Source organism: Trachurus japonicus, chromosome 8 (assembly GCF_045865225.1).
Source record: "Trachurus japonicus isolate A0001 chromosome 8, Traja_1.0".
Lineage (NCBI taxonomy): Eukaryota > Metazoa > Chordata > Actinopteri > Carangiformes > Carangidae > Trachurus > Trachurus japonicus.
In genome coordinates this window covers 23,898,403-23,925,692 of record NC_140914.1, presented here as the reverse complement: position 1 = coordinate 23,925,692, position 27,290 = coordinate 23,898,403, and the positions used below count along the sequence as shown (strand labels likewise).

General features: G+C 42.7%; 3 protein-coding genes across 5 annotated transcripts in view; 1 reads left to right on the top strand and 2 right to left on the bottom strand.

Moving 5' to 3' along the window:
• The first annotated feature begins 135 nt into the window (after positions 1-135).
• tob2 (transducer of ERBB2, 2) lies at positions 136-8,322 on the top strand. Its single transcript, XM_085784811.1, has 2 exons — positions 136-415; positions 3,104-8,322. The coding sequence occupies exon 2, from the start codon at positions 3,312-3,314 to the stop codon at positions 4,521-4,523; it is 1,212 nt and encodes a 403-aa protein (XP_085640937.1). The 5' UTR covers positions 136-415; positions 3,104-3,311; the 3' UTR covers positions 4,524-8,322.
• A 3,961-nt stretch (positions 8,323-12,283) lies between these two features.
• tefb (TEF transcription factor, PAR bZIP family member b) lies at positions 12,284-20,923 on the bottom strand. 2 transcript variants are annotated; one of them, XM_085784810.1, is made up of 4 exons: positions 20,655-20,923; positions 14,929-15,537; positions 13,789-14,006; positions 12,284-13,394 (listed from the first exon to the last, which is right to left on the bottom strand). In XM_085784810.1, the coding sequence occupies exons 1-4, from the start codon at positions 20,758-20,760 to the stop codon at positions 13,179-13,181; spliced, it is 1,149 nt and encodes a 382-aa protein (XP_085640936.1). In that variant the 5' UTR covers positions 20,761-20,923; the 3' UTR covers positions 12,284-13,178. The 2 variants fall into 2 exon arrangements, with proteins under 2 accessions (XP_085640936.1, XP_085640935.1); XM_085784809.1 differs by lacking the exon at positions 20,655-20,923 and adding an exon at positions 16,252-16,593.
• A 660-nt stretch (positions 20,924-21,583) lies between these two features.
• The window catches only part of LOC146983303 (zinc finger CCCH domain-containing protein 7B-like), a 14,849-nt gene continuing 9,142 nt past the window's right edge, over positions 21,584-27,290 (bottom strand). For both annotated transcript variants that reach the window (XM_085784808.1, XM_085784807.1), the window contains exons 14-23: positions 26,427-26,641; positions 25,828-25,928; positions 25,523-25,704; positions 24,909-24,994; positions 24,531-24,691; positions 24,178-24,283; positions 23,777-23,885; positions 23,182-23,318; positions 22,869-23,038; positions 21,584-22,365 (exon numbers count right to left, since the gene is read on the bottom strand). In XM_085784808.1, coding sequence (XP_085640934.1) covers positions 22,185-22,365; positions 22,869-23,038; positions 23,182-23,318; positions 23,777-23,885; positions 24,178-24,283; positions 24,531-24,691; positions 24,909-24,994; positions 25,523-25,704; positions 25,828-25,928; positions 26,427-26,641 — 1,448 coding nt within the window. In that variant the 3' untranslated portion in view covers positions 21,584-22,184. The remainder of the gene's footprint in view (positions 22,366-22,868; positions 23,039-23,181; positions 23,319-23,776; positions 23,886-24,177; positions 24,284-24,530; positions 24,692-24,908; positions 24,995-25,522; positions 25,705-25,827; positions 25,929-26,426; positions 26,642-27,290) is intronic.

Below are 27,290 nucleotides of genomic sequence, written 5' to 3'. Positions count from 1 at the left end.
CTGAAACATTAACGGTTTGCTGAGAGAGAGAAACACACATGATAAACACCGTTTTATGAACAATATAATAACGATATTAATAAAGCAGCATCCATTATAATGTGAAGAAAGTAGTGCCTGCCGTCACGGGGGTGTGGGCGAGTCACCGTGTATAAATACGCCGGGTTGTCAAACAGGAAAGTTTCTGTGGAGCCTCGGTGCAAACTGTCAGCTCGAGACAAACTGGAAAACCATCCGACCATCGGAGAACTGGGGCAGCAGTCACTAAAAACAAAACAACAATACCAAGGTGAAAGAAACCCCCCCGGGCGGTCAGCATCCGACCCGACGACTCGACAGCTTCGCCTTGACAACACACGGGATTTAAAACAGAAACGCAGGAGTACGAGTCAAGCTGGGGCATCAGTTACCATAGGTGAGCAATTAACGGTCAGCCGGTGCACGGCACAATATACGTGATAACCTTACTCTGCCGTCCTCACAGGCCTGTCGAGTCTCAACTGCATGTTGTCGTGTGTTGGTGTTTTTTTTCCACCTCAGAAGCTTTGCTTGTCCACCATAAATGCGCTGACAATAATGAATAACTGCAACAATGATTAAAAAAACACGGTTTTTGTTTGTGTCTCGAGCCGTTATATGTCAGCCGACGTGACCCTGTGGACGTCTGTTCAGCTGTCATGTGTTTTTCCCCTTTTTAATCGAGGTTTAATGGTCTTGTTTATGCTGAGGAGGGACTCTCGTCTTCATTGCTCAGTGCACATACTCGGTCGATAGGCTGTTCGCCACTTAATTAGCTACATAATTTAATTTAAAACGACATTTTGGCAAGGAGGGATTCTCCACCTGCATGTCGGCTAAACCAGTGTCCTTTCTGCTCCAGTGCCTTTTGACTGACATATGGCAGTAATCCCCAGGTAGACCCCGCTGCCTTATTATCCTGGCTTCTCACCACGCATGCAAACCTGATTGGTGTTTTTCCAACCTCTCTCTTTGTATTAACCCTCCATTATCTGGCAGGTAGATGCAATGCATTCCCATTTCAATAGATCTATAGATAACAATCAGCTTTAAGTTCTATTGAAAAAACAAAGTAGGTTTCAGCAAGGCAAAACCCCTAAATGTTTATTTTTGTCGGTGGTGGTATGTTCTGACCTCCACTTATCATAGTTCAAAATGGGCTTTTGTTGTCCTATTTGTATTGTAGCCTGTGTTTATTGTGAGATCACTGTGTCTCTGCTGCTTAACAGTTAAAACCTGACTGGTAGTGGATGCTTTGCAGCACACACATTTGCAGCGCTGATAATGAGTCCATGTAAACAAAAATAGCACCAGAGATCCTGCTGTTGCACGGATCCGCAACAACAGGCCTTTAAAAATAAAACCAGCTCCCTCAAACTGTGACAGATTTGCAGGTGAGGGACACAAATATATATGTGACCACGGCGAGGTAGTTTGAACATGAAAGATTTATGTATTTTAATGAAATTGCAGGCTGTGTTAATGTGTTCGATCAATTATTGCACCCCAGGAGCAATAAAGCTGCACATATGAACTGATTTATCCTCTGTCATTGGATGACATTGGAGCTTCTGTATCTTACTGTTGCCTTTTTTTTGTTATGAGAGGAACAAAATGCAGTAGATGCTGTAGATAGCTTAGCTCTGCGTGTGTGTGTGTGCACCCAGCGTTTTTAGTGATGCTGGCTGTTGCAGTTTATAGACCAGCAGATTCTCTTCAATGCTCGCAGATCCTTTTCTACAGTCACCTAAACTCATTTTTGACTCAGGTGGTAGAGAGGAATTTGCACCACAGACGATGCAAAATGGGGTCCTATTTATAGCCCATCCTAACCAGCCCCCATCTTATCCTTCAATGTCACCTTTTTCATGCAAAAGGAAAATGTAAATCTCATCTTGGACCGTCTCTCCCGCAGCCCCTCATCCAGCCGTCGCAGCTTTATCTGTAATAACATTAGAATTGTCTTTAATCGGAGGCGTCTTTCTAATCTTAGCTGCCGAATCCCCATCTGGCAGGGAATGTGAGTGAATTGTTTGTGTGTGCGTGGGGGGGGAGGGGGTGATCGCTCGCACGCACTGCATGGTGGGACATGGTGTTCTGTGGAGTCGATTAACTGTCCTGCCATTTTATACTTCTTCCTCAGGGAGTCTTGTGGTGTTTTTTTTTTTTGTTGTTGTTTTTTTTTCTCTCCTCTTGTATGTAATCTTTCTTTTCAGTCTGAGCCTGCGTGGTGATGAATGGCCTCCGTGTGTTACAGCATTAAGCAGAAGGCACTCTATGGGATCGGATTCAGATTATAAAGGATTTATGAAGCCCACGACACAGCATCTGTTACATCAATCACTACATCCAGCAGTTGATTTAACAAACTGATGTCAAATATAAATCATTTTTAATTGCTGCATGTTACTGTATGAGAGTAGTGGTTATACATTTGTGCACCTAACAAACCGTGTGCAGTATGGATATTAAATATCCATACATCTAAAACATTTACTGTACTGTTATATATAAACGTGATCCCTGAGAAATTGTTATAATTCATAAAGGTGTGATTAATACACACAATTTCCCCTAACAGTTTGAACCAATTTTAGTGATTTTTAAGATAATTTTGCAACGGATTATACTAATGTCAGATTTCTAATGTAAATTGCTCTCATATGTTGGTGCAGAAATGCCTCAGTCCAGTAAATAGATGTGTGTTTTAACTGCTTTTATCAGGCTCCTGGTGTAAGGAAGCTGGAGTGTGCGCGTAATTGAATTTTAAAATTTTTGATTAAAAAAATAAATTGTGATTGTATTAAAGATCTCATGGCAGTAATCAAAGTAAAACCAAGATCTTTAAGAGTTTTTGTGCTGCCAGTGTTATTCAACCAGAGTACACAATTTAAATGAAAAAATGTAAATAATGTTTCTTTAAGTAATTGCATTTGTTTTGCTGGCACAGTCCAGCATTGTACAATCAAGGCTTTCTTTGTGCATTTAATACCAGTGTACGTGTCTACAGCCATAGAATAACAACGGTGTTCCTCTTGTGCTTGCCAGGTAAAATGACTGTTTTCTTCTGTTTTCGTCTTCACAGCTGGAACCTGAAAACATCTTTACATACTTGTGACGACGGCGAAAAACAGCCTGCAACCTGCTGCCCCCACCTTCAAGGTGCCTTTACCATGGTGACACTAAAACAACCATACACTTTACAATAAGCCAGAGGAGAAACTCAGTGTTGCAGTTGCATTGCCTCACTCTCAGCGCCATCATTTTAAACATTTTGTTACCCCGGTGCAGCCATGCATCTAGAAGTGAAGGTTGCCCTCAACTTCATCGTGTCCTACCTGTACAACAAGCTGCCTCGGCGTCGAGCCGACCTGTTCGGCGAAGAGCTGGAGAGGATACTCGTGTCACGTTTTGAGGGTCACTGGTACCCTGAAGCCCCTCTCCGGGGTTCTGCCTTCCGCTGTATTCACCTGGGAGCGCCGAGGGACCCCGTGGTGGAGCTGGCCGCAAAGAGAAGCGGACTGGACACGGAGGAAGTACGCGCAAATGTTCCCGCAGAGCTCAGCGTGTGGATCGACCCTTATGAGGTTTCCTACCAGATCGGAGAGAAGGGGGCAGTGAAGGTGCTGTACCTGGAGGACCCGCCGGGTCTCGGCTGTGACAGCGAGAGGGCCGAGGGGGTGATCAGAGAGGGAAAAGGAGACGCAGAGGCGGAAGAGGCCAAGAATCTGGGCTTCAACCCAGACGCTCAGGTGTTTGTGCCAATTGGGAGTCAGGCGTCTCCTGCCCTCATGCCCTCGCACTCCAGCTCTCCCACTCCTCTGTCCGCCCAGTCCTGCCCCGGCCTCTTCAGCTACCCCAGCTCCAGTACACCCACTGACCCCGCCGCCCACTCCTCCAATACCTCCACCCCCTCGCCCCCCAGCGGCGGGCTGCCCTACCTCGCCGCTCAGCAGCCACCCTCCGCTCTCCCCACCGCCCGCCCCCAGCCCATCACCTTCACCACAGCCAGCTTCGCCGCCACTAAATTCGGCTCGACCAAGATGAAGAAGTGCAGCGGGGCCGGGTCGCCGGCCGGCTCCGGAGTCGTCGTACCCCCCGCCCAGAGAATGCTCTCCCGCTCTCCCACCAACATCTCGACGCCAGAGCTGCTCAAGCACAAGCCGCTGTCGCTCTCCTTGCACTCCCTCGGAGGCCCCATCCCCAGCCAGCTCTCCCCCAACGCCAAAGAGTTTGTCTACCCAGGATCCCCCGGCCCCCTCTACTTCGACGCAGACACCCAGCCCATGCAACCTCACGCCAGCCCTTTCCAGCCCCCCCACACCGTCAACACCCACCCATCCTTCGACCCCTTCTCCAGCCCTCCTCCGGCTCAGAGCGTGGGCATCATCGGCAGCAATGGAGGGATTTCTTACATGGAGAAGCCGCCATTTGTTGAAGGTTTAGGAAGCTACAACCTGCAATATCCCAGCCAGTCCTTCCAGCCTGTCGTGCTGGCCAACTAAGCCTTCATTTGTACTGAGAAGAGTCGCCGGAGGAGGAGTCGGGTGTTCGGACAGTGATGCTCCTGATATTTTCAGTTTTTCTAAGAAATTGTTCTAATACTAATACAAATTAAGAATTAGTTTACTACAAAGATTTAAAATACCACATTCACTGAATATGTCACGTGACACGTTTTGTTCCTTCACATCCCCCAACCCCACCCTGCCCCTTTGTCCATTGCTGTTACTCGTCACGTTCTATGTGTTCGCTTTGACAGGAGTGGGTGGGGGGTGACTTCCTTTCTACATTGAGTCCTTGCCAAGCTCTTATGTTTATTGTTTTGCATTGAATGTTAATGTGAGACACTTGTTTTTTTTTGTTTTTTGTTTTTTTTTACTTGTAGTCTAATGGACCCGGCTCTAGCATAGCTCCATTTTGCACTGCACTGTCATGCTGTGAAAAAGGACCTCGCCAAGTCCTGCAGGGAACGACGGCTGTGGAAAAGCTCAGCACTTTGCTCTGCAATCTGCTCTGCCCTACTTGCCACAAATACAGAGAGGGGGGCTCTGCTGTCTCTGTGTGTGCAGTCCTGTTCTGTTTTGTTGTGGCTCAGCGTGATCGAGAGACTCATTGTTTGTACGTTGGGCCCGTTACCCTTGAAACGCACTCGTGCACAGGCACAATCTCACTCTGTTGTTGTCAGCGGGTGTATATTGAAAGCAGTTTATGGTCAGCTGGAATGTGTACATGACGTGGGTTTAAACGAAGCTGGAGCAGCGAAGAGGGCAGAAAGCAGGGAGAGCGTTGGGGTGTTAAAGGAGCGATGTAGTAGAATGTATTGTGCTTGTCGGGGGGGGGGGGAACTGCAGCAGGGCAGGTCAGGGAAACCTTGGTGAATGTGAACGGAAAATTAATCTTTTGTATTTCAAGACCACGGCCATGATGCCTCAGTTATACCCACAGGGGATGCACGCCATGGTTTCATACATGTTTTTCAAACGGACAAACGTGCACACTCGCATGCAGAAATATGCACACATACAGACATCTCCAGTCAGCAGAGTGTGAAGGTGAACAGGCGGAGAAGGTGATGAGGGGGAGGGGATGCAGCAGCTAAGCAGTAGGGATTGTGATAAATGGCTTAGCATGACTTTGACTATGAAGGAGAGGTTTTCCTCTGCATGAGAGGGGAGAGGGAGATGGGAAGACAGAAGGAAATGAGAGTGTGAGAGACAGAGAGAGGGAGGGAGAGAGAGGGAGAGAGAGAGAGGAGCAGCTACAGGGTTGTGTTGCCTCTGTGGCATCCAGAGCGTATTGGCTTAGAGAGCGAGACTTTAAAACCCAGAGCACGTTTCTGGTGAGCTTAAATGGTATTGAAGCCAAAGGCTCACACTATTCTCTCCTCCTCTTGAAATTCTTCAGTGATCTCTGCTTCTCAGCTACAAAGAAAAAACCCAGAATCCTACGGTCCAGGTTGCTCTGTATCTTTTTCCCAGTTGCAGTGATGTGGACAAAGATACAAAGATGAATGTTTTTTTTTTATTGACGTGTGGCTTTTGTCGCTTTATTGAGTAGCTTGTCAGATCACTGGAAGTCTGTTGTTTCAAATGTCTGTTTCTCAGTCGGGTCCATGTGATGTTGAGTCGCTACAGGGAAGGGTAGCCCCCCCAGCTCCCCCCACCCCACACCCCTACCCCACCCTCCCCATGTCAAACTGAGCTGTCCAGCACTTTATTACTGGGCTCCTGATGCTGTGTCGCTCACAGACATGAGCGCTAAACACATTCCTTTGCCCGCAGTTTGGTTAAGGCATGTGTGATTAAGCCGTCATGAAATGCTTTAGAGATTCAAACACAAGCTAAATTTGTATTTGAACGCATCACATGGTCGTGTAGATGCTGTCAGTCTTGGCTGTTTATTTGAATGTTTTCTAGACTTCTATCCATTTAATGTTTTTGTATAAGATGATCCAAGGACCCTCGACTTGTGCTCACGCTGGTATTGCGATGTGATGACTTGTCATATGCATGCAGGTTTTTATTTCTTTTTCTTTCTTTTTTGTTTTTGTTTTTTTGTGTTTGTTTTTTTCAAGGGGATAGGTGGGCAGGTACACATAAATGCTCCGATTGTGAGGGAAAGATGCATTCCTAATTTTTTGTTTTTGTAATTTATTTCCAATATTTCTATATTTTTTGTTTTTGCAAATTCTCACTTGCATTTGTATGAGTAAGACATGACTGGAGTCCAGGAATATGTATATAAAAAGTTCTTATGTTCAGATTCTTTGTTTAGTTTCTTACATGCTGAGGTTATTTTTTCAGAAAATAACATGAATATATGCAAACTGAGACAAAAATAAAGATGTACAGAATAAAGTATTGAATGTTTATTGTATCTTGTACAGCATTTGTCTAATAAGACGGGTAAATGTATTCATTCTTCAAGTTGGATTTGGAGTTGAAGATGTGAATGTTTACAGTGGGTTGTGTCAGAACAGATGGCTGATATCACTTTATCTGTGCTCCCAGGGCAGTCGGACAACACTACCCCCATAGACAGTACGTTTAAACCAAAAACCTCTACATTTCAGATTCATCTGAGTGCAGTGTTCACTTCCCCCTTTTATGACAATTTACTGCATTTCATGTGTTTGTGCTTAAAGAAAATACTTTGATTTTTTTTAACATTAGTTACTAACACTCCTGGTTTCATCTGTCCTCTAAAAAGGTATCAAAACTCAGATGTACTCACTTTCCTAATATTATATTTCCCATCAAATCCTTCTTTATTGCACATGTGTTTTTTTGTTTTCTTTTGTTTTTCTTTTGTCAGTGTTCACCTTTCCTCATCAGCCTGGTCCTTTTGGTCCTGATACTATAGCCATATCCCTGACTGTCTTTGCTCACACAGATGCTCACCCTTCTCCAGTGCAATGTTACGCCATAATTTAAATTACCCTGAAGGATTTAAGGGGTTTCTACCTCTCTGCACCCTGGAAAAAAATATCTTCAATAGGAAGACAGTGTTAGCAGCAGATTGTGAAGGAGGAAGGAAATGAATGTGTTGTGAATGTGATTCAGATCTGATGTTAGTCAACCCTGGTTGAGAAGGCCTGCAAAAAACAAACAGAAGAATCCCCTTATTTTGATGTGTCTTGGGGAGATTTTTAGTCACGTGCATGTCTAAAGTGTCCAAGTGACTCAGTTTTCTCCTTTTTTTTTATTTTTTATTTTTAGTTTTTTTGTGTTTTGTTAGATTGTGTTGTTAAATTTCCTCTGTGTACAATCTGGCTCTAGAGGTGAGAGATCTGAAGATGAGTGCGAATTGTAAAAGCTGTTTGCCCTCACATCTTCAAGAATATATGCTGGTTTGTGGGGGAAGAGATGAGACCGTGGTTTAAACACACGCAGGCTGTTCTACAATCAGGGTTGATCATTAATGAAAAGGAAAAATAAGAATTTTGTATTCTGATGTCCTTTGCTTATATTGATGTGTGCATTTTATTTTGCACTTTGGAATATTTCATTGTCATAAAAGAAGTTTATTTTCTATGTAAAATTTAACATTTAAGAATAAATAGATATAATTAAAAGTTCAGATGATGTATAAATATAGTGCTTTCTTTCCTGCCTGTATTTTATTATTTTTCCTATTTTGTATCTGATCTGTACACCCTGTAGATGTATAATGAATCTTTCACTACTGAAATGCAATGACCTGTTTTCTGTGCTGCCCCTCGGGAATGGGGAGTTACTACTGCAGTTTCTTATTGTATCAGATTCTTTTTTTAAGTTTGTAATAAAAACAGATTGGCAAAAATAAGCATGGAAAATAAGCTGATTGAGTCGTCCTCATTGTTTCTGGGTACGCCGAGGAGCTGCGGAGCGTTGTGCTGAAACTAATGCAGACATGAGTCTTCAGCTTGGTCATAGATAAATCCACCTCTCGCTGCTTACATGCGTCATGCTCAATTAACGTTGAACATGTTGCAGATCAAAGATTATGAAAAGTAGATCCCTGTGTCTCTGTGAAAAGCCTCAGATTTGAAATGCCAGAGCAGGGTGTCTCCTTCTTCCTCTTATTGCAGTAAATAAATTCAAGTGATGTTTGATCAATAATTCAAAGCAAAGATGAAATTCTCAAATGGTGATGAGCCAGATTGCTCACCACCTACCTCAGCTGGACCCATCCCAGCAGATATTACTTTATATTTCATCATCCAGCTCTGTCTGTCTGTCTGTCTGTCTGTCTGTCCTGTGCCAGTGTCTCAGTCGGGTGCAGCCAGCTGTAAGGTTGGCTCGTCCATGTGAGGCAAACGCACTGGACGCTGCTTTCTATAGTAACGTGTAATGGTGTGGCATGAACATGCGTGACTGGGCTCCTCCTTGGCTCTCCTCTGTACACACACACACACACACATATATATCCATCGCCCACTCACTGCATCCCATCCCTCCCTCCCTCCCTCCTCTCACATGTCTTAAACTGCACCCCTGTTCTCCATCTTTCCTCTGTCAGACATTAGCCACCCACCCATCTTCTCCCATTCTCCTTCACCCCATGCCCCCCCTCCTCAGCACCCTTTCTTCTCCCATCTTTTCATCCACCTGATCCTTTCCCCTCCCCTCCCCTCCCCGCCCCCTCCCGTGCTCCCTCGCCTTTCTTTCTTTCTCTCCTCCCTACATACACACATACACACACATATGCGCGTGCACCTATCCTGCTGGTCTTTGAGGCTGCCGCCGCCGCTGCTGCTGCTGCTGTTACGCAACGCTGCTCCCCTGTGTGTTGATGTGATCATTACGCAACATCTCCTACTCCTCTGGAATACTGATGAGCAGCAGGACCGAGGCAACGAAGGGACAGTGAAAAAAACAACAACACAGCGTCTGAAACCAAACAAAAAAAAAATCACATATTGTGTTTACACATGTGCTCGGCTTGAGTGGTGCTGTGCATGTGTCCACCAAAGTGTGCTTCTATTGTTGTCTACTGCTCCTTTGTCTCAGCACCAGTGTGTGTCTCTGCAGCTGGCCGGTGACTTAAGCAATGTCAAGCTCAGAGTCCACGTGTCATTTTATCCCAATTTATTTCATATACATGATACAAGATACAGTTAGGACATGGCACTGCTGTTGCATGTATCCTATACATGGTTAGGACGATACAAAAACACCAACAAAAACATGTTTATATAAAAAGAGAGAAAATAAAGCAAAAACACCACAAAACAAACAAATTTTAAAAATGTTTTCAATAAACACGTTTTTTTTTTCTTCCAGAGTAAAGTAGCTACTTTGAATAGCAAACAAGAACACAAGTGTCAGAGATGCAAACGCCGATCTGGAGTCGGTTTCAGACCAGATCCACTGGTTAGACCTTCAGATGTGCTCATCTGCGCCATCTACAGGCAAGGAAAACAACGGCGCTTTCACACTTGCGCCACCTGAAGGCAAAAGGTTACAACTGCAGCTTTTTTTTAAAAAACTGTGTGAACTTTTCAATTTTTGCCAGATTTCATAAATTCACTCTAGACAGGCCTGCCAACACGCTGTTTTCTGACCAAGCTTAATGTCAGACATGACAGGTTTAAGTCATACAGCAATCATGTTGATTATTTTTAAGCAAACACGCAAAAATAATTGTTGAATACACAAAATAGGCAGGAAACAGCTGCTACAACAGTTACAGATGGCGCAAGTGTAAAAGCACAGTAGCTATTATTTTACAGCTACATTTGCAGATCAGAGTGATTTTCGTTCCCTATTGGTGGCGCAGCTTTAGCATGTGTGGAACTGGAGTATTTGCAGCCTGCTGAGCAACAATTACACGCCCAGTTTCAAGAGGCGCTTTGCATCAAAAAAGAGAGATTGCTACATACTGTACGCTGCGCTATAAAAGATCTTGATTTATTGCCTTTTAAAAGGCTCTCCTGGCCAGTACCTTTACTCAGCTTTACGCAGAACATTTTTAATTTAGTCAGAAAATAACTCGAATTTGCATTCAGCGACTGCACCGACATTTGAACAACACAATGCAGTTATGTCTGGTCTGAATGTCAATTCCAAATAAAACGTACTGCTGAGAAATGTCTGTCATATGACACCACCAAGAAACTGAAACACAGAAACTATCAAGAAAACACAAAAGCACCAACTGATCCAGTGTATCTAGATATAGATCAATCTTAAGTAAATAGAAAACAATCCACACAGTGATCGAAAGATGCCGTCTTCAGCTGATGTTCACCCCCAGGTCAAGCACTTGCTGCACAAGGATGGGTGGCACTATTATGCAAGTTATAAACAACAAGACATCATAGATTAGATGTTCAGCTTTTCCTTCTGACAGAACTGTACAAGCAACCATAAGCCCACCCATCCAAAAACAGATGTAGTTTTCAGTGATGGTTAACAGACATAAGTACACTTGGTGTAAAATAGTGAAGGAGAAAAAGACAAGTTTACAGGGTTTCATGCATTAGGATCCTGGATGACAGAGGATCTAAACTGGAAGCACAAATGACTTTGGGGCATTTTCTATTTAGTACATCATAGCAATTTTACATACAACATCATCACTGAAATTAATAAACAAGCATTACATAACAGAGTATTATTGCCACATTTATTTTCTTTCCAAGATTACGGCGATTATGAGCACAACCGACTGATCACAAAACCTGCTTCAGTCGAAGACACTTGAGATATAAAGTCCCATAACAGTCTGTATTATGTTTACTAATTTAGACACAGGCTCAGCCAGTTTGGCAAAAAAACAAAACTCCTCGATTTATCAAATCAGATCCAAAGTTTTGCCAAATGGAACTAAGCTGCTTTTTTGTATGTGCTCTCTGCTTGAACCGATGCCACGCTGTAGCCCTGCTAAACTTTTCCCTATTCAAAACAGGAAGTGCTGGATGAGGTAAATAAGAGTGTGCCCTGTCCTTTCTGTTAGACACACACTGTACGTGTGTATGTGTAAAGAAAAGAAAACCATATAGTTATATAAATCTGTTTTTAAAACATAAACATCCAAAAGCACAGTTTACCCATTGAAGTCCCTGCTTAGTCATTGGTTTTGTTTTTAAGTATTGTTTCTCAAAGGAAATAGAATTATCTGACATATCGTTGTACATCACAATCAACAGATGCATTATTACCATCAGAATAAATACAGCACTCTTTGACTATTTGGCAGATATAAGGAATAGTATTGGGTTAATAAAGACACAGTCAGAATCTCCGTTTTAGGAAATCAAGACCATGAGACAATCTTTTAATTACACGATGTAGAAGCAGTCAACTTTGGGCCTGGCTAAATTAAAAATATATAGTGTATATATATATTTATGTATGTATCTATCAATCAATCCAGCCATCACTACACCACCAGCAGGCAGGTAGTGACTCTAGCACCCTCTACTTGCAGTGTGCAGTAAAATAAACATCCCTCCGTATGAACATACCCCTCCACCGATGAGGGCCCTGGAGATCATCAACCTTAGGCCTTTGACAGCAGACAGTAACCTACTGAGAAAAAACGTTATCTCTTTCTGTATTTGTAAAACCGTCATCTTTTAAGAGAACCCCAAATCTGTCTTCTCTAATAAAATATTGTGTGAGGCTCTTGAAGCTGCTCTGAGGTTAGTAGAAAAGGAAACAAAGTCACCGTATAGCTTTTACCTGTAGGTCATGCATGTTTTTCCCTTAGAAGCCACAGTGTTTGTGGTAAATAAGGTAGACACCTGCCACCACTATACTCTCTACAAACTGTGTTGTAAGAAAAAAGGTGCAAAAAAAGGATTACACACTGATACACGCACATATTTATGTGGTGTAGGGAGATGACTATATATATGTATATACATTTTTTTTTTTTTAACAGCGCTTTTGTGTGCGCAGGTGTGTGCATGTGCATTACAAGAAAGAATTAACTGCGACTGTGACTGGACCTCGCCACGACCAAGACTCTGCTCTTCCCGTCTGCCGACCCTGAGGTCTCCGATTCCTTTTTTTCCTCAGGCTGGAAGTAACGCTGTGAATCTGCCTCTTGCTCCTTCCTTCACGTATTCATCTGTCCCCTGATCGCACACCCTTCCTCAGCTGGAGTATTTTAAAGGAAGTACACACACAAACCTAAGTGCAACACAAGGGAAAGTGAGGGACGGCGAGTGTGCACCATTCTAAATACGCAACTGTACTCTTACTGATGTACTCATGCTTTGGTCCGCTAGGAAGAAGTGCTATGCAGTGATAAAAACCGATCTGTGTAGTATTTAAAAGCCTGTGATTCTTTTGTACCAGCCTGCTGTTTTTATGTTTCCTGACTTTCCTGAAACCGTCTTGAGACAGATCATATTTTGCATGTGTGTATGACCATGGGAGTATCCACAATGGTCCCCTTCCTCTGAGTGTAGGAGCCAGGCGCTCTCCACAGGCCTTCCTGTGACCACCACTCCCATCATGCCTCACTGCCTGCCAGTGTGTACCCCAAACTCCAGCATCTTGTTTAAAGCAACAACCGGAGCTTGGTACAGTGACTGGAGGTCAGCAAAGACAAAAGTGCAAATTTAGATTCCCTTGGTGTTTGTGTCTGTGTTGAATTTTTTTTTGCGGGGAAGGGAGTTCTGCTCTTGTCACGTTGATACTTCGTGGGTTTTGTTCAGAGTTCTTTTACAGCGGGCCGTACTTGGCCTCGTATCTGGCCAGGACGTTCTTGCAGCGGCCGCAGTCCTTCCGCAGCTCAGCCACTTGCTGCCTCAGTGCAGCGTTTTCCCGCTCCAAGAAGGAGGCGCGCACTGTGATCTGGTTCTCCTTCAGCCGCCGTGCGTCACGAGAACGCTTTGCTGCCACGTTGTTCTTCTTTCTCCTGGACCAGTATTTGTCATCCTGAAGGAGTGAGAGTGAAGTGAATGAGGGGAAGAGGAAAGGAGGTATAGTTGAACATGATCAACATTAGCACCATCTCTGATCTCTAAATCCACAACTCAACCCTCTGCTTGTCAAAGGGTTAGACATCATCATTTAAGTCGTCTAGTCTGTCTTATCAGGTCTTTTGACATAATATTTTTTCAAATAACGCAAACATATTGAGATTACTTTTCACATAATTCTGTAATTTCTAAATCTTATATACATTTCAAGTACATTCATCCTACATTTAACTTTATCAGAGTAAATATAGCATGAAATTCTGCTGCTACTATGTAAATGATATTGCTTCATGATGGGTTGTGGCATCAGATCAGCTCCACACACACACACACACACACAACTGGCCTACCTTCTGTTCGTCGGGAACAAACACTTTCCTGGCCTTCTTGATCATAGGCTGAGGCTTCAGCTCCTCGTCGGAGAACTTGTGTTTGCGTGGGTTGAACAGCTCTCCGCCCGGCACACTGGACAGGACCAGGTCTGTGGGATCCGGCTGGAAATTAATGTCCACCTCGATGGCATCTGGGTCGATGGGGGAGGGTGTGCTACGTTCCCCAGCGCCGCGACCTGTGGGTGTGGAGAGAAAACATAAGCTTTGATTCCAGAAAGGTCACTCCAATAAAACAAAACTAAATCACATCTATTGCTACAGTAAGCAGTAATACTGGATTGGTTTATTGATTTGGCAAGTACACATAGTAATTACCAAAAGTTTGCTGGTTATTACTGTACAGATAAAGCTATTTGATGCATTTTAAAAATGTCTTGTCATGTCTTCTACTTTATCAATGAATCAAAAATAAAATAACTATGAACTTGAAGCAAGTGTATTTTTTCAGGATGAGAAAATTCAATACTGTAATTTCCTGTTGTGTAAAGCCTGACCTTAACCCAGTTCAGTTTTTTGCTGCAGATGTCTTGATTGAACTTTGCTGTAATTAAGGATTGTAATTGTATACTTTTTTGCTTTAACAAATTAAGACACTCAAAAATATATTTCTTGAGTCTAATGTTATTTTTTCAGGTAAAATGCAATGGCTGTGTATGCCTGTATGTACCCTGTATAAATAAACAAACTATTTCAAGCAGTGGCCGGTGTTCTCTGACTTTTCTCAACAAAGTACTGATAAAAACTGTTTTTTAATCTCTAGTTTATATGGAAAACTTGGATACAAGGTTTTACAGGCGACAAAGATCCATAATATGGACTCAGAGGTCAGTGTTTTGTCTGTGTGTCTCCATATGCCAAGTTAATCTCTTAGACCATCATCTCAACAGCACGAGCAACTAAGTTAACTGTAGCTGAAGCTGGAACAGCTGATTTTTTTTTTTAATTATTCATAATAATTATACATTTTGAAAAATGTACATGAGTGAAAGTATGATAAAATCATTAATAAAGAAAAACTCTGTATCTCTATGTATATAAAAACCTTCAGCTAACCTAAAGTTTAATCAATATTAACCTCTATAAATCCAAGTGACTCACTTGTTTTCTTCTCCTTCACTTTCACTTCTGCTGGTGCCTCCTCAGACAAAGATTCCTCTTCTTGTCCTTCATCTTCTTCCTCGTCTTCTTCCTCTTCCTCCTCTAGTTTAGCTGGCTGTAAGGTAGTGACTGTCACTGCTTCCTCTGGCTCCGTGGTGACTGTCGAGGTGGCGGAGGCAGAGGGGGAAGATGCTGAGGCGGAGACGGAGGCTGTGTCTGCGGCAGCATCAGCAGCAAGAGGAGGAGGAGTAGCAGCAGTAGTAGTAGTGGTGGTGGTAGCAGCGGTAGCAGCAACCTTGGGGATGGTTTTGCCTTTGCCGTCCACTGAGGTCAGAGTCTTCTGCAGCTCCTCCTCCTCCAGGCTCACTGGGATCCCGTTTTCCAGGAGGAACTCATCCAGGTCCATGTACTCCAAGTGGAAAGTCTCCCCATCGTAGGGAATGGTCTTCTCCCAAATGGCTGGGGTTAGGGAGGCTGAGACCCCCCCACTGCCGCCTCCACCTCCACCTCCACCGCCTCCTGCTCCTCTGGAACCTCCGCCGACACTGGCTGCTCCTGCCCCGCCTCCCTCAACATCCTCAGATGAGCACAGCTTCTCCTTCTCGATTTCTGCAAAAAAAGAAAAAAAAACAGAGGGGAGCGGGAGTTAATACACGGATGCTCCCAATCCCATTCCTGTGCACACATGGCTCCAGGAGAGCTTTCAGAGAGTCCGAGACAGATGGACAGACACACATGAGGAGAGATGGTTAATAGATGGACAGAGACTGGAGGAGGGCATCTGGGGGGGAAAGGTGGTAAACAAAGATGAGATAAAGCCAAAGACCCTGTCAGAGAGTTTGGGAGTGGGGGGAGTCGATGCCTGGACGAAATAAAGGACAGAGAGTGCAGGCTACTATAGAAACTGCAGAGTCCTGCTTGCTGTGCACATGCACCCCAAAACACAACACCACTACACAAACTACGCACCAGATCACACTGAACCATCGTGTTTAATTAAAAGCCGAGTGCTGTCTTTGTCTTAAAGTGTACTTCCCGTGTGGATGCGCTGCTTAGAGAGCAGCAGAGAGGAGCGAGAACTTTTTGTTCTTTTTCGTTTCCTCGCAGGCTCCGTGCAACATATGGGATATCCGTCCTGATCTCACGTCATTACGGTCGGACTTTTAGAGTAGGACATAGGATTAACAGTCACAGATGTTACATAGTAGGACATTGAGCATAAAAGCGTCTGAACCATTAACACAAACTCTTTAGCAAATTCACGAGACGGAACCAGGAAAACGGAGCGCTCGTTTTTTTGTTTTTTTAACAACTAAATCTTACCGTCGTCGCCTTCCTCCAGGATATTAGGAGGGGGGATGTCCATAATCTTCTTTAAAACAAAAGGGAAGGACTTCTGCGGAGCCACAACGACGTTTCCACTGGGCTGAGGCGCCACTGCCACCGCGGCTTTGCCAGGCATTGTTCCCTGCCGAGCTCCGAGCAGACCGAGCGATGTTCCTGACGGTGCCGACACAGAGCTCTCCTCCGCCGGGGAGCTGAAGCTGAACAGAGCGCGGACTCTTCGTCTGTTTCACCGCTGCTGCTGCTGCTGCTGCTGCTGCTTTCACGTTACTGTTTATCAATATTCACACCTTTAGGTGCCAAACAACACTACACAAACCCCTTGTTCTGCGTGCCCACCGGGCGCCCTCGCTGGATATTCATGAGCCACTGGCCCCGCCCACTCGGCGAATAGTAGCAGCTGATTGGCTGTCGGCTCTGTCCGTATGAATATGCATTAGAGCGGCTCGTCTGTGTAGTAGTACTTCTGCGACAGCTCATTGGCCGTGGACAGTCCACACTGAAATCGACTTAACAGTCCATACGTGCGGAACATAAACCGCATTAAGAACATATACAGTCTAGTGCAGTCATCACTTTAATCACTTTTGTGGAAAGTATGACTACATAGAAGCCGCTCGAAAAGCACGCGAGAAACGTCCAAAAATCACTCTCACGCACATTATATTCATGGGAACAGACTTAACTACATGTCTGCAGTCGCACAATCTCGAGATACACAAAAGAAAGTGCCGCACTATGCGGTGTGTTCACTCAAAGACTCCGTAGCTCGCGACTCATCCTCTGCTGGAACATACACTCGTGGACAAACACGTGCCCCCGCCCCCCTCCGTTTCACGTGAAAGTACAATCTGTCGAGGGGCGTTGCTTCACACACACACACACAGCACGTGCGAGCCAAGACAAGAAGAAGCGGGCACGCGCCCATCCTCGAACAGCTGGCACGAGACCCAAAGATGGCTGTATGTTAATAAACAGAGTTTCAAATAATAATAATAACAACAATAATAATATTTATATTGATTCACCACAGTCTGACTGCACTTCCTATTATGGGATATAATGCAAGGGCAGTTTATATTTCTCTTTTTAAAGTAAGTTTTTGTAGCAGCACATCTCTACGACCTTAATATGTCATTCCATACATCAAACTATTGTGTATTTTTAACCAAATACACTTAAACTGTATTTATTTTTACATATAAAATGCTCGCAGCCAAACGAGAGGTATAATCTCACGTTTCCATGCACACGCTGAGACTGCACGCGACAGAAAGGGAGCGCGCGGGGGTCTCTCTCTCTCTCTCACCAGCAGGATGTTTGGGTTCAGGAACACGATGTTCAAACCGCACAACAGACAACACCCCGACTTCAACACTAATCTCTGTGTGTGTTTATATCTTCACCACAGTAACCTCACGGTAAACAAATTGTGTGTCTGCTCCAACTGTCCCCACAGAGAGACCAGTCACATCCCTGCAGCAGAGTGAATACAGAGTCCAGACAGATGCACCGTCTACACTCCCTTCTTGTCTAAATTAATGGCGCAATAAGTAGCCTAGAGAAGTGTCCAGGCCTTTATGGTGCACAGTTGTAAACTACTGTGCAATTATAACACACAAGATAAAGGTTTTGTTTGTTTTTGAAGAAAAAACTATTTCACATTGATTGCATAGTGAAAATGAAACAAACATTGCATTTATACATATAAATCAATGTAGTTTTTGCACTTGCACATACATGCAAACTGCAATATTTGCACAGGTGCATTGCCACTTTTGAAAGATGAGTAAGTCAAAGTTCTGTACTTTTCCATTGCTTTGAGCGTAGAAAATCAATGGCACATTAAAAACGTAGGTGTTTTTTTAAGTTTATCTGCTGGATCCTATATATGATAATATAATTATATATATAAAAATGAATAACTGGATACAGCCTGAGACTGGATCAATGTCAAGTTGACAGGCATGACTGGGTCGGTCTGGCTGTGGAATCACAAACTTTTCTTAAATATATGTGGTATTCAGTACATAGTATAAGTAGTCTTTCCTGATTGCCCGCTAAATATCCTGCAGAGTTACTGAAAAAAAAAACCCAACCTTCCTTTGTGTATGCTGCAAAACATGCAAACATCCCCTGGCACTAAGTAAACATGTCTCAGTGCCCTCTACTGTCCATTCACGGTGAAACACTATACACTTGTGAGGCAGCTCACGGCCTTGTGGTCGAACTTATATTTCAGGACAACTGAGAACAACCAGGTATTGTATGCACAGTGCACACAGCATTACGATTCAGTACATCTAAACACAGCAGAGTTTGAACAGCACACCAAGCCAATATTACTGTGGTGTCCTGTCCACAGCAGCAGGGGTGAAGCTGTCATACAAACAGTGAAAAAAATGCTGCTTGACAAACACCTCTGGGGCAACTAATGACACAAAGGCACAAAGCTTCTTTCTCCTCCTCTTTCCTCTTTGTTAGACACTGTGAGACATAATGACTGTAAGTTAAAACTGATGACATTGATTCACAACGAAAAAGGAGGGTTTGCTCATTTTTCTGCATAATAGTATGGTGTTGTCAAATACGCTGTGCTGAAGACAGTAAATAAACAAGTCAATGTGAGAAAGACATATCAGCTTGTCCAGAAAGACGAGGTAGGTAATCATTATGGACCTAAGAGGAAAGGACAGACACCAAGGTGACCCACTGGTGTCATGTTGTATTATTAGCAGGCACAAAAAAACAAGACAGTAAAACTGCCAGTGCAGAGGTGAATGCTCATATGTGTCTAAATCAATAAGAATAAACTCATGTAGCAAAGGCAAGTATAAATTGGGGGACTGAATTCAGTTCACTGTGGATGGGGAATGTAACAGCCTACATGAGTGATAGCAATGCTTCATTATAATATCAAAGTGATGAAGCTCCCTCTCAATTCTTTCAGTCAATTAGTCATTTATGGTGTTTTCCTTTAATCGCTGCTTGATAGTATACACGCTGCTGTCTAATGTTAACGACGAGGTCGACAGCTACAGATTTATAAGGATTAAAATTCTATACATAAGTCACATTTTTCATGTGTAATGAAGGCATGTGAGTCAGATCAGGAAACTAAGCTGTCACAGGCATGTTGTTATGCTTGAAATATGCAAATTGCACCTTGCTCTGCATCACATGATGGCACACAAAGAATAATAACCAGTTCTACAGAAACTGTCCCAAAACAAATTAGCAAATTAGCAGAGCATATAGTTTAGTTTTTCCAGAAAACCCTGTAGGTAACCCCACTAAAATCTAGCCTTAAAAAATGAAAACATGTATCAAAGTGGCAACAGGTGAGACTAAATGTAGAACCTGGTAACAGTCAGACATACATCGCCATGAGTAACCAGTAAAACCATGTTTTTGTCAATACCTGACTGTGGGATACCGAGTCATATGACTGCAGGTAAGGTAGAAAAGAAAAGAAGACATGTTCTGTTTCCATAGCATGTGATCCCAATATATCTAGTTACACCCCCCTCCCCTCCCCTCCCCTCCCCCTGTCTCTACTGCCTCAAATAAAGGCCATAATGCCAAAAGAGAATCTAAAAAAGAAAGTAAGCAAGAAAGTGTACATGACTAAGTGAATGCAGAAAGAAAGTAATGATGTGATGAAACCCTGAGTGAAGACTGTTTCAGTGCTGTTGCATCAGTAGGAGGCAGCCGTCTTGTGACTGTATGGAGAAACAGCACAGACAGTCTGCTGACACAATGGAGCTCACTGCCTTTGATCAACTGTCCACATTTCCACATCAACTGGACACGTTTCCATATGAGCCTGAACCTGGAGCTCAGGTGAGCTCAACACACGACCGCAGTCATCTCAGGCTACAACAATTACCAACTGTGAGAGAGGCACAAGGCAACATCTAACTCTATTCAAATGAGAGGTGGGAGTTGTCTTGTGAAAGTTGTCTAATAACTTTATTCCAGTGCTGAGAGAAGTGCTGAACCAAGTCCTGAGGTAATAACCACAGGAAAACCTGTCCTGTTAACAGCTCATATTACAGCATGTTGCCAGATAATTGGGTGTACCTTGGTGAAACTATTACTCCGTTCACCCTAAACACATACATTTCATAATTTAGGAATTGCATACGCTATGTTTTCAGTGTAAAAATCTATATCTTGAAATGTTAACAGTCACATGTAATCCATTAGTTAAGTAGGCTATAACATTTTCCTCCTAATTACCCTGTAGTGGGGTAGAAATAAAGTGGCATCACATGGAGTACCTCAAAAATATAGCTCATATGTCTGAAAACACTGCGTCGCCGTCGCTTCGACAGGCACCAGCCCTGTTTTCTGTTGTAACAAACATGACATGTCCTTACCGCTGTCATCGAAGGTGGGGAAGGTGAAGGGATAGTCAGCCAGCGACTTGAGAAGATCAGGAACGTCGCTCCTATCTTCACAGAAGCTTTGCTTGGTTGCTGACATGATGAACGACTGTTGATACTTGTCTTTAAATGTCGAAAAGTCGAGTCCAACTGAGTGAGAAACGCTCGAGCTGCGACTGTGAGTGTCTGTGTGCACGCGCGTTCAGTCACTTTTTAGCAACTTTGCAGCAACTCAACATCACGGGGACTCCCGCATGTGTCCAAACGGGCTGTATCACAAGGAGCCGCCGCGGCCACGCCCCCCGGTGCTCAGCTCGGTGCGACGGCAGCGCAGCAGCCGCCTGTCAGTCACTCCGCCCGGCCAGTCACAGAGCAGGGGGGCGGGCTCTGCTGGACGACAACAACAACACAGTCGAGCGGAGCACATTTCTCTCCACGCACGGCAGCACGTGCAGGCCAGAGAGGACTCGAGGCGGGTCCGACCGACCGAGCCCCACGCGCCACCTAACGACCTGATGCAGTACTGCCGTAAAAACACATGATGGCACAAAACATTACCACATTGTACAAGATGTACAGACATGAAGAAAAGTACCTATGCATTTATAGTTTATTTTTTTGTGGATGTTTTATTAATATGCTATGAAATTATTCAAATTTAAAGCTGTCGGGTGGTTTTAGCTCTATACAAATGTATAGTGAGCTGATGTTTTGCATATAAAATCCAACTTTGTTCAGTTTAAGGAAAACAAACAATACATCTGTTGATGAATTACAAATATGATGTATAACTGGTACCCAAAACATCATAATGTGGTTTTGTTTGGTTATTTCTTGAAATTTCTTGAGCAAATAAGACATTTATGCAGGCATATGCAAAGCAAACATAATGCTACTATTAATTACACACAGCAATCTAAGACCTGATAAACTGTGTTTTATTTTAAGCCCAATATTTTCTCTTTTTTTACCCTTCACATAGGGTTAGGGACAGATCTGACTGGAGCCGCAGCACTTCACTTTACTTCTTGTTTAGTCATGTTATACAGTGACCAAAACAATTAATCTCATAAAAACTCTTGGCAACATCAACCCCTGTCAGATGATTAGAAAATAACAAAAAAACAACACTACAGGAATGCTCCACATGAAAAAACAATAAGTTGAATAGTACCAAAACAAATAAACCCGTGCTTTAGAACTGAACAATAAAGTTCCTTTTGTATTAAAGGTTAAGACTGAAATCATTTGTGGGGTGTATTTTAAATGCACAGTTAGGGCTTTGAACCCCCTCTCATGAACTTTGAATTAAAGCACTTATTTTATAGAAGGGAAAATAACAAAACACTTGAATATTTATGGGGATGTCACATAGATCATAACACACAGAGCTGCATGTATAAACCCTCTATGAATGTTCTGTGATTAACTGTGTTTTTGACACTGTTGAGGTTTTCGATGACACTTTGGCAGTTGTAAATGGTTGTAGTAAAACGGCTCACAAAGCCAAAGAGTGAATTCTTCTCAGTTCTGAAGTAAGAAGTTGTACTTCCCAAAGTCAAACTCATCGGGCATGATGAGCATGTCGTCCCTGGCTCTGGCCAGCTTCTGTCGCAGGAAGTCTCGCCTCTCAGTCCACTCCTGCAGCTCCTCTGGGCTGTGGGCGTAGTCGCAGCTCACACCGTCAGGACAACCGCCGTCCAACCTGCCAGTCATCAAGAGGGTGCTTAATGTTTCAGTTTTAGCATCTTATATTTTTATTTTACATTTTGTCTCTGCAAACTCCTGCAAAAAAAAGTGACTTTGAGTGACAAGTGGCTGCTACAAGCTGCCATGCTCTAAAGTCTGGGAGACACACACACCCCTCCTCTCTGTCTCGCTTTGTATTAGTTATCTAGATGGCGCTGAAAAGATGGCAACATCAGACCAGCCCATCCTCAGGATTAAAACTGCTCTTCAGAATCGTACGGGTGACATCACAGAGGCTACGCCCATCTTTATTTACAGTCTCTATGGTTTGTCACATTAGACATTATGTTATGAGAACCACAGTTAACAGATTTCATGGGGTCATGCCTATTAGCTTAGCTGCCCTGTTAGTGGAACTGAGACCAACAATCCTCTGATGCAGGATCCCAAACCAGTTCAGTTCAATAGTAATTTATTTTGTGAATCAACCAACTGAACTGATCCAGGAGAAGTTCTTACTTGGGGCAGAGTTCGAAGCATGTTCCTGGAAAACGGTAGCTCCACGTCAGAGCCTCGTCTTCTCCCTCGCAGCTGAACACCCGGTCCTTGTGCTTCTCAGTGGAGATGTGCTGCTGCCACTGACGCTCACTGTTGCTGTGTTTACCACACAGACGGCAGTGGAAGCCGCTCTGAAAATACAAAGAGGAAACGTCATTGTCCTCTTAATATTACAGAGGCACAGTCAGGAAGATTTTGTTTGGCGCCTATGGCGAAATCCTTGGTTTTTGACTTTATGGTACCAAATAAAACAAAAAAACAAATAGAAACCTACCAATGGTTCAGCATAGTCGGTTGGCATGGCAATATATTTCTCCTCGGGAACAGGCTGGGTGACCATGGGTCCATCTGCTTGGAGGCTCCGAGCAGTTAATGTCAGCCACATCTCGTACATCTGCTGCATGTCCCGCACTAAAGACACAGAGAAAAGAAATCTCTATCACAGAGTCACAATGCCTCAGTAGCAGCTGCAGCCAGAGCCATATTGTTTTGGGACTGTCTGTGCCATTGTAATGGGCAAGGTATCACAGAAATACCTTGATGGACCTTCTTCAAATTTGTTACACATTCACCGATTAGGTTTTGGTGGTCAAAGGTCAAGGCCAGTGTGTTATAAATCTGGATAAACACAGATGTAATTTGAAACTAGTGTGATGGCGGAGGCAGAAAACAATAAGACATTAATTCTAGTTTTGATTTAGATTAATCCCTTAATCTCTATTGTAGACCGACTGTAAGTATGTCAAAGTGTTGTCACAACATCCACATGAACAAAATGAGTCTCTATCTCAAAGTAGATACCTATACTATGGTAGGTAGGTTTTCCATCTTGCTTTATTCTATAATGTAGAGTGATTGTTATAACTCACAGTCATTATTCTTCATATACATCCACATCTCTCTCTCCTCTTGGCTGTGAGCAAAGGTGCAGTTCCCTGTGTAGCTACATTTCCTTTTCTCCAAAATCTGGGTACATATCTGCAAAGACAGAGATTCATACGGTTAAACACAGTTAACAAGCTGCAGGGGAAAACCTTCAAGAGACACCATGATCAGCAGAATTATATAATCATATAATGGTGTCTTATGTTATATGATATATTTTATCATATGATGAAATATAAAAAGCATAGAAAATATAAAAGACAAGAAATGCTAAAAAAAAAAAAAAAAAAAAAAGATGACGACCCTTGTTCATGCATGTTATGAATCAGTGTGCTTGTATTTGGTCAAAAGCATTTGATGCGTTCAAAGAGGGAAGAACACCTACATCGTACTGCATAGGGAAGTTCTTGGCGTGTGGCAGTGGTCGGACTTGAACCCATTTGCTTCTCTCTAAGGACTTGACCAGAAGTGTCCGTCTGTCTTTAGTCCACCTGAGGACACAAGAGGACGACAGAAACAGTGTAGTTCAACTTGTTTTATCGTTGATGTTGGCAGGTTTACCTGGATGTTTGACTTTAAATTTATTTCCTACATTTCCAGTATTTAACTGCATCTCTGGTAATATTACACATCTATGTTCACAGACAACTAAAGCAATTTATTATCATTTATTTATATCAAATTCACTTTTTCTCAGCTTGTATAGGAACTTTGCACGTATTTCATTATTCCACTCACATATGCTTGGCCTTGGCAGTGCAGCACTTGAGGGCCTTGTCTGGTTCACTGATCAGACCATCGCGCCAGCAATGAGCACAGACAAACTTCATTTTCATGTTCAGATTCTTCCCAGCTCCTCCTTCTCCTCTGGGTTTACTCCCACCACCTCCAGAAGACAACTGCATAAATTAAATGAAAACAATGATAAGAGTGGTCTCAGCAGTCCTCTTCTTCATCTTTCACTTCTCATTATCAACCAACCAGATAAGAAATACTTTTGGACTACTAATAAAAAAAAAAGGTTTCAGCCAGGCAAAGACTACACATATTATCCTGTATTCTGGAGAAACATTGTGTCCTTTCAATAAAAAGAATAACAATTGTTTCTTAACTTACTCTGTTCCCCTTCTGTTTGCTTAAGTCCTGCTCCTGCTTGTCATAATACTTTGTGGATACTTTCACAATCTCATCAGGGCTGATACCTGTAAATAACACAAACATAAACATACATTTACAGAAAGAAAGTTGCTGTTCATTTGGGGGGAAAAAAAGCTGCTGTCATCTTCTGGTTTTAGACAGAATCAGAGCCAGAATAGCTTTTTTTGCTAAGTGCGTATTACCTACAAGGAATATGAAAGTAAAAGTACAGTACAAAAAATACAATAGCAACTGAATAAGACAAAAAAAGCATAATGATCCAGTTGCTAAAATGTCTTAGTTGGAATATTGAAGAGAAACACTTTGACAAAGCCAATAACAATGGTTATCATTTATTCACAATTATAACTTGATATATTTTTTTGGCCACTTGAGGGCTACTCGAGTAGTAAACTACCTGTTTACAGATCCAACAGATATGGAGGAGCATTTTCATCCATTTGGAGACCTATTCTGTTGATCATCTGATAACTTTGTCTGCCATTAAATTTATTTTCACAAAGTTCAAACACTCTTGTTTCTACTGTTTCCACTGCACAGTGTCACACTGACACACTGTGTCCATACCATACCTGTGTCTTGCTGCACTCTCCAGGTTTTGAGCTCTATGATGGAGTGGGCGAAATGGCACTTGTCCTCCCTCTGGCAGCCGTACCGGATGGCTTGCTGGCATAAATCCAACTGGCACAGGACACTCAGTGGACGCACCTTTCTGTAATTCACATTATGGGTCCGCACCACGAATGCCAAACACCTGACAAAAGCAAAGAGAGAGGAAGCAAAGTTTTTATAAAATCAAGAGAAAGAGTGAGAGTTAAAGGCAGTGTACGAGTCAAGGGTAAGAGGACGAGGACACGTTTGTTGTAAACAAACTCACCTATTAGCATCGAAGATGTGGCGAGCATCCAAGTTGGAGCAGATGGCATGATTGTCTCTGCAGCGCTTACTGATGATTCTAGGTTTACTGTCATAGCACTCCTACAGAGACAGAGAGACGGAAATAAAAAGGAGCAACAAAGCAAAAACAAAGAAGGACAGACACATCAGATTATTGAATTAATTCCTTAACAAATTATTATTAATAAATACATCTATTATGATTATTATAAGACATTTGTGTGCAACACTGTTTACTGGTACTTTACAAGTTTCCATTAGTAAATGTTAAACACATAATTGGCACCAGAGCTTCTACTAGCATCACAGAGTTTCAGTAAAACTTTATAGACACTTTGTGTGTATAAACTTTTTGTGATCAAGAAAAAAAAAATCCCATTGATCATCCTATGGAGGACAAAGCATGTCTTATTTATCCATAATTAAAATAATAAATTACTACATGTTAGCGTAAGAAAAATAATTAAAAAACAACGTAAATAAATGTATAAAAATAATAATAAACAATAATATTATTAGACAAAATAATACGTAATGGTCATTAATAAAATGATACACAAATTGCCTCAGAGCACTGACCTGACAGAGGAACATGAACGTGCCCTTGTGCTCCTGTAGGAGTCGTATGATGCTGTTGACAGGATCCAGTTTGACGGCTGGCGTTTCAAACAGCAGGCTTCTGTCCAGCGTCCCCCTCCTCTCCTCGGTCCAAACATCAATCTCCAGCTGGTTGTAGGCAAATGTACATTTCTCTCCGTACTTACACACACCAGCGTCCCCTGACTTCAGCAGCTCTGAATGTGTGAGAAAACGCACAGCTGTGATGTTCAGGTATAAAGTTCATCATCAAGGGGTTAACATGTTAACTTTTAGTGACACAGAGCAGAGCTGAGGCTGATGGGAATGTTTCTACAGTATTGGACACATTATTGGACACAGGAGATGCTTCTGAATCCTGATGACTTGGTGATTCTCTAGATTCATGCAGTGCCACAAGAAATAGTCTGCCAGGTAATATTTGAGATATGTCTTGAATTTATGAGTTTCATCTATCGTACGCAATGAAAAAAGAAATTGTGATGACACCATGATTAGTGTGACACCCAGCTCTATCAGCAGAGCACACAGAGTTACTGAATCCTCCCCTCTGCAGCCTGACAGCAAATGATAAACAGCATTTCCATCTAAAGAGCAAACCAACGGTGGAAATAGGCCAGAAAATAAGACAAATGTCTGATATCCTGAGCAATTATATCTTAGCATGCTTAATTTAGACAAAAAGATTTTCTCTTTCTTTTCTTCATATAATTTATTTTTTATTTAATTTTTTTTTTTGCTTTTCTGAATCTTTTTGTACAGATATTTGTTTCCCTGCTGCTGGAAAGTATTTTCTGATGTGTTACTGTCTTCTCGTTATATTATTTATAATATTGTAACTTATCA